Consider the following 11609-nt stretch of genomic DNA (forward strand, 5'->3'; position numbering starts at 1 on the left):
CAAAGTGATCATAATGGTAGTTTTATCTATCTATCTATCTATCTAGATAGATAGATAGATAGATATTTACTCGATGATGGTTTAATAATTTTATATTAGTTTTTACCTATTTTTTGGGGCCCCTGTCAGGCAAGGGCCCTTGGAATCGTCCTAACTTTTCCCCCATTTACGGCGCCCCTGACTCCAGCATTCACCAAACTCTTAACTATACTCTGCTGCTATAATAAAACATTTCAAACATGAGTTGTCTTACTGAAGTACTTTTACATAGGTATGAGAACTCTTTGCTCTCTCTCTTTTTTTTTTTCGTTTTGTTTCCATCTTTAGAGATGCTCTCCTGACCAGCACAGTGAACTGCGTCACCAGTTTCTTTTCAGGGTTTGCCATCTTCTCCGTGCTTGGATACATGGCCTATAAACATGGGGTGAAAATAGAAGATGTGGCCACAGAGGGTAAGTGATGCCTGCACAATATGCTGCAACACGCTGATGACTTGTGTCAGTACTACTACATTAACACAGATTAGTGTCACATGTTAATATATCACATTTATACCTATTTGCTCACGTTTTGATTAGGGACATGTCCTGGTTCTATTTTAAAATGCCCGTTTCTTACAGCACAGCATTTCTCCACTTTTCATTAGTTTCGTATCTTTATTCAACTTTATGTTTCCTCCATATCTTCTTATGCCCCAAACCTGGCCTGATTATGAGGTCAAGGGAGGGGTAAGGGCTGAGAAATTGTGTGGTAGGTTTATGAAAATCATAAATTTTGTGGGTGTGTATGTAGGTTTATATGTGTATGGATATATGAATATATGTGCGTGCATGTGTGTGTGTGTGTGTGTGTGTGTGTGTGTGTGTGTGTGTACCTGTAACTATAGGGGCAGGACTGGTGTTCATTATCTACCCTGAAGCAATTTCTACACTGCCTGGCTCTACATTTTGGGCTATCGTGTTCTTCATCATGTTGCTGACCTTGGGCATTGACAGCTCGGTGAGTTCAGAGCACCAGCTAACACCAGCTGATAGCTGGTGTGTGTTTAGAACAGATCAGAATAGAATACAAAAGAATCTTCATTTCTGTATGAGCAGAGTCAGGAGTTGTAGTAGCACTGTTTGACAGAATCCATAGACACATACTAGTAAACACAAAAAAGTCTCTGTGTTAAATTTGCTAGTGTTTAAATGAGCACATATTTGCATATTTTAAAAATATGACGGACTGAATTGACCACAGGCTGAGGCAAACTTTTCTCACACTTTATTGGATGTGCTGAAAACATTTGAGCTCTCTAGGACCTATGGTGTAATTTTAAGACACTTAAAGAGACTTCAGTTTGAATGAAAATGAGTGTTTATGCTTACAAACCACCCCAGCAGAGAGTGGAGAGAATGGTTACTGAGATAAATAATGGTGATATTGTTAGCTTTAAAGGCAGAATGAGTAAGATTTTCCTAAAAAAAAAACAAAACAAAAAAACAATGTGTAGACTCGTGCAAAAACAATCCCTCTCAATCATCACTTATGGCCCTCTAGAAGTGTGTGTATCTGACAAAATCCTGCCGTTTGCCTGTATTTTCTTGTTTTGCTGTGCTTGGGACAGGTCTTGGTGTTGGCCTTTGGACAGTGGGTGTGTAGCTCCCAGCCAATAGCAGCACGCAGAGCCAGACCAATAGCATGGCATCCAATAGCAAGCTAGGAAGCTATAGCAAGCTATGAAAAGCTATGAAAATAAGAGTGAATCTGGGGGTTGGCTTTCACCCGCTGGCGAGCACTGAAGGAGAGGAAGAGCATGAAGTGCGAAACTGAGTTGGCCTGTTTTCTGTTGGGCAGGTAGATGCCAGCCGGCGGTTAACGTTGCTGGGGAGGAGGGTCCAGCTTTTAAAGTTGTGTTCACAAATCGCAACAACAAATCCTACTCATTCTGCCATTAAATGTTCAAAATTTGCTCGGAAACTGTCTGCGCTCTTTATTTTATGTCATCAAAAAAGGTTTCTAAGTTGTTACACCTAAAATACACCAGGCATGGGCACATCATGTTGGCGGTTCATTTTTTCGACCTACTATACCAACTGTGTCTGTCTCCCTGGTGGAGGTCCACGTAGCCACGCGTAGAGGGAAAAATGTCATTATTATTCTGTTATTTGTTGTGAAAGACTACATTTAGCCAAGTGATCGGACCTGGCTGACAGTTATATTATCCAGCCACTAACTGTATCTATAAATATTAGTCTATCTATCTATACATGATATGAAACTTCAAACGAAAATCTGTTTTGAAATAGAAAACATGTCCCCTGTCAATAATAGAACCCTGATAACAGATAAAGAATTGTAACACTAATGTCGCGTTCTGTTTGTGTCCACCAGATGGGTGGCATGGAGGCAGTTATCACAGGCCTAACAGATGATTTCAAGATCCTCAAGAGGAACAGGAAGATCTTCACCTTCATCACAGCCTTTGGAACCTTCCTGGTCGCCCTTCTCTGCATTACAAATGTCAGTCTCTAGGTTCATAGTGTTTACAACATGGAGCAGTTGTCGAAGTCGCACTTCTAACATATACTTGCTGAACTTGTGTTAATAACTAGTGCTAAGAATTGTTAATTGAATTATTTGCTTTCTTATTATCTCTCAGCAACAATAACGAAAAGCCTGGTATCCAGTACCCTGGTTGCTAGATGCTAGAATTTTGTCTTAAAATATACTAATATATGATAGAAGTTTCAACTTAGAACTGTCTGTCGCGTTTATACAGGATAAATGAGTAAAGGGGATCTACTGCTGCATATCAGTTTCTGTTGTCTGCTGTCCTACCAGCAGTGTGCCTGGAAATTACATCTTTTTATGCTTAATTTCCTAAAGAGTCCTGGGAAAAAGCATTTGAAAGTAATGTTCAAATGTGCCATTATACTCTTCTGATAAAGTTGGATTTAACTGAGGCTGAACCCAAACAGGATGTAATTAATTTTACTTTTCTTTATAGATTCTGTTTTCCACATACTTTGGATAAACAGAGGCACTATATGAGCAATTCACATGGTTTCCTGCCTTAATCTAATCAATAAAACTAGTCAAAATGTTGCCATTGTCAAGGTGGTTCGCTAGCACAAGACTCAGATTGTGCCCTTCACAATTCCCAGTCACATTGCTCATAGGCTCAAAGGCAGGCAGAATCCCCAACTCTTCCATGCAAAGCTTTTGATGAAAGGCTTGTCTGTATCAGGCTGCATCATCGGCATGTTTTTTATGGCTTAGCTTGTGCTAACTGCAAAGTGTGAAATGCATAGATACTGCATATAATAGTTTTTTATAAAGTCTCTCTCTCTCTCTCTCTCTCTCTCCTCCTATAGGGTGGAATCTATGTGCTGACCCTGTTAGACAACTTTGCAGCAGGGACTTCCATACTGTTTGGTGTATTGATTGAAGCCATTGGAGTTTCATGGTTTTACGGTAAAAACTTACATGCTACGCTGGCACTAGATCTTCACTGAAATCAAAGTTTCCTTGTGAACTCGTTTTACACAACACTAAAATGAGCCTCAGCGGTCTTCTGATGGGCGTGTCATCAGTTGGAATATGGTCTCTGCTGTCAAAGTAGATTAAAATGCAATCATCATGAACATTCATCAAGCACTTGGGGAAAAACATACTGTAAAATTTTAGTTTCAGAGACCGCATTAAATTTCTTTGTATAATGATGAGTTGACAGGAACACAGTGGAATCATCTTGTACAAAATGATGCTGGCTATTATTATCACAATCCAGATACATGAACGATGCATGTGTTATTTATTTATTTATTCAAAATACACCGTCAGCATGTATAGCAAAACCCATTAGGCCATGTGACACCACAAATGTAATTAATTACTGTGTCAGTGTGCATACGCATCATGGCTGCTGATAGCTGAATAAGCAGTATGTCCTTGAAAGATGCTCAAAGATACACAGTTCCATCTACAGCCAGTCTAGTCTTTTAAAACTACAATTTGCCATTGATAATAATAGTAATAGTAAAAATATGTTCTACACAGTGGATTTTCTGGATTTGTAACATTAGCTGCATGTCTCCCTTCCAGGCGTGGACCGCTTCAGTGAGGACATTGAGCGCATGATGGGCTTCAAGCCAGGACTCTACTGGAGGCTGTGCTGGAAATTTGTCAGCCCAGCTTTTCTGCTGGTGAGAGGAACACTTTGCACCAGCTACATTTACAGTTTAGACATTTTGGCAGAGGCTCAACTGGATCCATTTCAGCTCAATCCAATTCCGTTTTTGTGTCATTCCATCTCAAATAAGGAGCACAGACAAATTACTATTTGTGTTTGTTTGTTTTGTTTTCTCCCTTGGGGTGATGTTGCGTTCCAAAAAAGCACAGACTGAAAAAGAGAGTAGTGCAAGCACAGTGGCAACTGAACAAATCAGCTCAAAGCAGTATTAACAATAGTAGTAGTTCTGATTGATGCTTGCAATGAGTATTACAGATTAACATATCACAGTGAATAAGGTACTGAGGGTAAAGTTGTTAATATTCAGGGCTGCAAGGGTCAAAGCCACATTATCCTCACTTTAGATGTGGCAGATATTTCTTGTGTCCCTTGAATGGTTATGTTTGATAGAGAAGTGCTAAGTAAAAAAAAATATAAGCAAGGAAAAGACAGATTAAAGAAAGTGACAGCAGCCCCTAGGACCTATAGGAAGTGTCACGCTGCAGCCTGTGAAGACCATACGCAGAAAATAAAACAGCTTTTTCTATGGAAAGAAATATGTTTTTCAGGGATGGCAAGGCTGGAAATGGGACAGTGGTGTGAGATGTGGGTTGTGCATAGAAAATAATAGGGGTGGCTGTTTGGAAGCACACTGTGCAGCACAGGTGTATTTTGGCCATTCAGGGGAAGAATGAGATATAGAGTGGGTTATGTAAAATGTGTCATGTAGAGATGATTTGTAAAATATCAACAGAGGCCAATGGGCTAAGCTGTTGAGTTACAGTGAGGAGAAAGAAAAGAGCAAGGCAATTGGCACCAGGTTAGTTTTTTACAACCTGTCACGCTGTGCACTGAAATAATAAACTTTTCCTTATTTTAGATGATATAGAGTGAGGTTGTCTAGATTTGTTGTTTTTTAAAGTTCAGATTTAATTTATTTTCCCATTTGGTTTGCTCCTCTCCATGTTGGTCCCACATCTGTTAGCAGATTATTTAATCATAAATCAGAGCCACTTTATTAGTCTTTATGATTGCTATAGCTTTGATAATACAACTAATTTTCTATATGTTGTAGTGTACAAGTCTTTCAGTAAGTTAAAATGGCTATCTTTGTCATGTGTACTCCACTTTTTAAAATGCATTCATGACCATGTAGGTCATGACATTATGTAGATTCAAAGTGGCATATCAGTCTCTAAATTCTTTAAATTCTTTCATAGTGACAATAAACCTGTTTGTTGAGGTTTCCTAATTTAGTATAGTGAAGTACTGGAGAAGTATCACAGCATTTAGCACTGACAGCTCAGTGATCCATAAATCATGAAAAGTTGCCTGAGCCCTTATCGTGTTCCTAATCCCCTTCCAAATGCTAATCCTTGGGTTTATAGGCAACAGATTTAAGAGAGATCATTTTGACCTTATCTGGGCTGGCATTTTGCATGGATACAGTGCACAGTGGTACGGACTTTGATATACCGTTAGCGAGGTGAGAGGAGGTGGAGGAGGACACTGACCGCTCTGTGATACATAAACCCTAATAATGTTTTTGAGGGATGGACAGTTCAGTCTTGAATTCAGTCCGAAGCAGGTAAATCAGATTACTGAGAGGAGGGATGATTTATTACAGTATGCAGAGGCCCCAGAGGGCAACTGTGCCTTCAGTCAAAACAGTTCACGGACTCCAGCTCAACTCAATTCAGTCTAATTCATAATATGTTTCAGAGGAATTACAGAGGGGCCACACAGATGAGCATTTGTTCTGATAGGGAAGTTTGATTTTTTTGTGATTGCAAACATTACAAAGAGCCACAACAAACAGACAAGTATATTGAATACTCTCATATGTCATGAGAGTATTCACTCATATCTCACTCATATCTTTGTCTGTTTCTCTTTTTTACCCTTTTTCTCTCTTCCTCAGTTTGTGGTAATAGCCAGTATTGTGACGTCTACAGGCCTGAGGTACGACGAATACATCTTCCCTCAGTGGTCCAACATAGTGGGTTGGGGTATAGCCATGTCCTCCATGGCGTTTGTCCCCTGCTACGCCATATATAAATTCTTCAGCATGCCAGGAACATTCAAACAGGTCAGTATCAAAACTTCTCATGTGAAACAGGGCAAAAAAAGATTTTTAGGCTGCTTTATAAATTATGTAGAACATTACCTTCAATGACAATTATGATAACCACCTGCTTGAATGCTGCATTTTTCAGTTTATCCAGTGTTAGGGTTAGGGTTAGGGTTAGGTGTTCCTGAAACAGTTTTAGAAGCCCAAGGGACGCAGAATTTTCTCAGCTCATAGAGGAGAATTTAATCCTTAAGTGAAAATGGAAGGTTTAGCATTGCAACGACAATATTCATTTCACCTCACTCCACACTGACAATACCATTTGCTATTGTGTGTAGTGACATATAGGCCACTCTCATGCACCATTGATTCCTCTTATAGTGTGCATAGGTGCAAAATGTGAATCAGATGTTCTTAAGTGTCTACACCACTGACACCAAGGTGTACTTTAGTGTACTTTATTTGGAAGTCATGTTCATTTTTTTTTTTTTTTTCAAATGTTTTAGCTTTCAAACAAAACTTGGAAGAAAAAACTGCTCTCAAGTGAACTTTTTCACTTGCTGATGTTGGCACTGTGAGAACACTTAAAGATGAAGTGATGGCTTCAAAGCGTTGAGAGTTTATGATTCTAATCATCAAAGCACCGGAGAGCTATTTTGATCTTGCGGCAGCCAGCCAGAGTGTCAGCTTCACTCTACTGTACTTTGGTGTTTACCCTCGTCCCGGTGGCATTTCCCCTCAGTGCTTGCCAGTGTTTAGGCTGTCCCATGTCCTTTGAGACCGGCCTGCTCCTTTAGTGTGAAATCTGCAACATGCAGACGTTGAAACAGATATGAAATACTTTGTGCAAGTAAAAGTATACAATTCAAATTTTAAATAAGCACATTTTCTACAAAGAAGAAAAAAGTACCTCACCAAAACAAAATTAAACGAAATACATACAGGTTTTATAGATATACTGCATTTTGGTTCTGGGGAAAACTTGAATACAGTAACTGGAATAGTCATAGATATTTACTTTCTGCTTTACTACTGATTTGATGACAAACTACTAATTGTAATTCACCAGATAGTCAGCGTGGGCAAATCTCTGCCAGCCATCACTGCTTATAAAGTGCATGCCATCATATCAGATGAGCATTCAGTAATCAGATCAAATTTGAGTCTCTTTAAGTACATCCACTGAGATAGATTAAAGTGTTTGGTTTGATTTATGTATGCCAGATGATGATGATACACTCTTTGTGTCAGAAGTGTTAAGATTGATGTTATGTGTTGTAATTTCTTGCTCCGCAGAGAATAGCTTACTGCATCACACCTGAACACGAACATCATCGGGTGGCTGAAGGCGACGTACGGCAGTTCAAAGTAAGGGCGCATCTGTGTGTTTGTCTGACTGCTAATTATAAGTTGCACAAGAAACACAGTCATTGTGACTCTGACACACAGTGACCTGACTTTAGCATCAGCTCATGAGGATAAGCTGCATGACGATTTTGAGTTTACATATTTGTTTTCCATGATGCATGCAGATGTCAATACCTGTTTGCAGACAAACTGTTTGATCTAGCTCAGTTTGAGTTAAAAGCTTATTAACAGCGTAGGAGGACACATTATGTTTAAAAGTGTTAAAGGCACAGCCTGTGCCTCAGATGTGCTGAAGAGCTGTGATGTCTGAGGAGCAGGCTTGTGTTCATATTTGGTTTGGACTTTGTTTGACATGCATGGAGGTGTGTGATGTTTGTTCTTTCACTCTCAGTATGTTATTGCTCTGGTCTGTTTTCTTTTGTACTGTCTTGTAAGTCCATGCGGGCTGGACAACTTTTGGTGCATGACACTTGGAAAAATGAGTGACGTTACCTTACCTATTTGAAGATATAAAATAAAAATGACAAACAAAGGACAAAGAATGCATTCAAGTGCATGTGAGATAAAAAATCAGCGATTTGCATGAAAGCAATTAAATGATTAATACTTAAAAAGAAGAAAACCCATATAACAAGAAAACACAATTTAGAAATTATTTAATTAAATGTGCGTCATGCAAAATTGAGGGTTGATGGAACTGACATGGAATACACATGCAGTTAACTGCTGAGCCTGGCAGATGATGAGAACCATGTAGACCCAACCATCAAATTTTGTGATTGTTCCATTAAACTATTTATTTATTTATTTACTGAGTATTAACTGTCTGCAGCCCAGTAATGAGATCCATTTTGACTCAACTGGTGAATTTCGTGCTTATGTTTTTTTTCAGTTGAGTTTTATGTAAGGAAATATGTAAATGAAATAGAGAGAATTCCATAACAAAGTGACATTTCATTTTCTTGTTTGTTTTCCAGCTCAGGCACTGGTTAGCCATCTGACAAAAAACAACAAAAATTCCCTCTCGTATCCTCACATCTGATGTTGTGGAGTCACTGTGTTCCTGCTAGAAGACTTGCTCTCCTCTCCAGGCTGCCAGAGGGAGGACAGATGGGGAGAACACCCGACTCCAACCTTTTCCAACACCCTCCCTCCTTCCCCTATTCATTGACTGTTAATGGTCACTCTGTAGTTTCCATGCACATTGATTTCAAAATCATGTTTTCTGCATTGCGCAACCATCTCTTCAGCTTCATGTGACTCATCATACAAATGCACGCCATGCAGAAAACCGTTTCGCCATCAGTATACATACGTTAATGTGCATTTGCACATCTTTATCATGTCTTTGCATAGGCTCCACTTTGGTTAATGTCTACCGGCTAGACACTAAAATCAAAACAGACCAAATTTTCTTCCTGTGTACTACTCCTTAGGGAAACCCAATTATTTACTTTTTTATTATTATTTTTTATGGTGATTAATAATTGATGAATGAAAGTTTGCTGGTCCCGATGATAATGCTGTGTAAGTGTGCATATAATGTACATGGCTATTGGGAGAAAGTCTCGCTGCCTTGCTGTTCTGTTGGCGGAGTGGCTTATCTGTGTCAGTGCCTTATCAAGCAAGACACTCTATGTTTCTTATAGTCCGTACAGGAAGAAATAAAACAAACTCCGTTGACTCAGGAACTCACTAAAGCAAACCACCATTTGTGGATGGCATTCTCTCATTTTTTGAGCACACACTGTTCATCCATTCAGAATGACCCAGTCCTTTGATATTCAGCTTAAAGAGCTTGAGGTCTGGAGTGCACCAAGGTCAGGCCGATGAGCAAATAGGACACAGAAAAAAGGCCTGATACTAAACTTTCATGTCACCTTGTGTTACATAAAAGGGAATAATGCATGTGAAGCTTCTGACCATGTGTTTTGGTGACCCCAAAGCTTTAAGAGAGGTCCTGCAGAAGATTTCCTGAAAATAATATCCCCACCTAGTATTTTACAGGATGCAAGACTGTCTTGCGATAAGACTGTTTCTCAAACAAAAATGAAGCCTGTATTATTTCTGGAGTAAACTTTTTTTTTTTCTCTTGAGGGAACCACTAATAATTATGAGCGATACAAGATAAGTCTGAATCTGTGTCAGAGAAGCCAGATTTTCAGTTCAAGTTGCTGTTCAGCTTTTGGGTGAGTGCCTACTCACTTAGTCAAGTGAAGGTTGAAAATTCAGCTGAGCAAATGGCATCACTGTTAGAAACAGTTGTGTATTATTGTTGTGCGACTTTTAAGTTTCCAAATTGTTGTCGGGTCAGTGCTTTTGAGGAACATCTGTGGCTACTCATCCAAAGAATATGTATGTGTCCGCGGGTATGCATGTGCGTGCGTGTGTGTGTGTGTGTGTGTGTATTGGGGTTTGTACCATATACTGTTGGTGTCCAGTATATGGAGAGTCGATAATACTTCTGTCACTGTACAGTATATTGACCATATTAAATGCATGACAGCATCTCATATTTTCATTTAGAGCATACATTGTCATGTTACTTTAATTCACCACCATTAAAGTGCCAAAATTCCTTAGCAATGTTTTGTTACCTCTCTGGTTCTATTCCTGTGGTTCTCGTTTTATTTATTGGGACTTCACTCATGTTGAATTTGAACCATAACTTAACACCCTTACTGTCAGGAATAAAGCCACAAAGAAAAAAAAATCAAACTTATGTGGAAAATATAATAAGATATGAAAAATATATAAATATATTCTTTTGTTATATATCTAATCTTGTATTTATCAAAATGTTTATAATAAACCGTGAATGTAAAGTATTTTAAATGTAACTGTCTACTGTCATAACATGGTGTTTGATGTATGTAGAGATGTATTCTTCAGTGTAACCCTGGGTTACTTTGCCGCATATGAATGTGGACAGACACACCCTGGCTTTCCTGAACTATGTTTACAAAAATAGTGTGTACAATACTAATGTCCTGTTGAACGTGAGTGACAACTATCTATGAAGAAGTCTGAAATATTCACACTATGCTAATAAAGAGTTTCTTCTACACACACTAAATGCCCATGTGCTGTGATTTGATGTTAGTGTGGTTATTGATTGTCACCAATTTAAAGTAATAATCTATGAGATTACTGTATTTCTGTTTTGATTATAAGCAGTCATTGCTTTGGTGTTTCGCATTCAGTGCAAGCACTGGTCCGACAAGACCCACTCAGAGCAGACTGGAAAAACATGCCAGTCCGCAGTAAAAGGAGGCACATTTGCATTGCTCTTCATCCTCCTTTCTCATCTTTGAGGTTTTCATCTTTGAAAGGCAGTTCAAATGTTCACTGCAGCTTTGACTCAGACGTTTGCTCACCGTCCTTTGAGCGATTAATCTGTTTCTACCCAGTTCTCCTACTTCTTCTAATCAAACCACTGTTGGGCCGTGAAAATTGGTGAAAATGTAAAATGAATCACGGTGCAGCAGATGATTTTTCTGGTGCCTGCAGTACTGAACTGGGTATAGGTTGAATCACTATTGTATGGTATCAAAACTGAAATGCAAAATGGACATATGTTTATTGGTAAACATTGTGGATTAGAAAGAGAAAGAGTTTAGAAATGAAGGAGTAGATGTACTGGAGGGTGCCAGCAACAATGTAGGTCTAAACTGAAGAAAAGACTGTTAAAAAAGGGGATCGCAGTTCTCTCTACTTCTGACAGAAAACCCTGCCATAACAGCAATGACATACTAGAGGAATCTGTTTTGGGTAGATTTGGTCCATCAGTCCGGCTGGCAGCAGGTCAGTTACAATTAATCAATAATCTGCTCCAAAAAAACATGAAAGGACAAATGCCAGCAGATAAACATTTCATTGTAACATAAGCGCACCAATGAAGTACGCACAGTACGGTGCTAAACGCATCAAAATTGTTGGTGGTGTTTGTACTTT

The 11609-nt window shown here is 39.0% G+C and overlaps 1 protein-coding gene across 1 annotated transcript in view; it reads left to right on the top strand.

Moving 5' to 3' along the window:
• Positions 1 to 10713, top strand: part of slc6a2 (solute carrier family 6 member 2) — a 44235-nt gene extending 33522 nt beyond the window's left edge. Inside the window, exons 8-15 of the mRNA XM_030080029.1 lie at positions 328 to 452; positions 887 to 999; positions 2377 to 2505; positions 3360 to 3459; positions 4090 to 4190; positions 6138 to 6305; positions 7584 to 7655; positions 8633 to 10713. Coding sequence (XP_029935889.1) covers positions 328 to 452; positions 887 to 999; positions 2377 to 2505; positions 3360 to 3459; positions 4090 to 4190; positions 6138 to 6305; positions 7584 to 7655; positions 8633 to 8656 — 832 coding nt within the window. The 3' untranslated portion in view covers positions 8657 to 10713. The remainder of the gene's footprint in view (positions 1 to 327; positions 453 to 886; positions 1000 to 2376; positions 2506 to 3359; positions 3460 to 4089; positions 4191 to 6137; positions 6306 to 7583; positions 7656 to 8632) is intronic.
• The last annotated feature ends 896 nt before the right edge of the window (positions 10714 to 11609 follow it).

This window comes from Myripristis murdjan, chromosome 3 (genome assembly GCF_902150065.1).
Source record: "Myripristis murdjan chromosome 3, fMyrMur1.1, whole genome shotgun sequence".
NCBI lineage: Eukaryota > Metazoa > Chordata > Actinopteri > Holocentriformes > Holocentridae > Myripristis > Myripristis murdjan.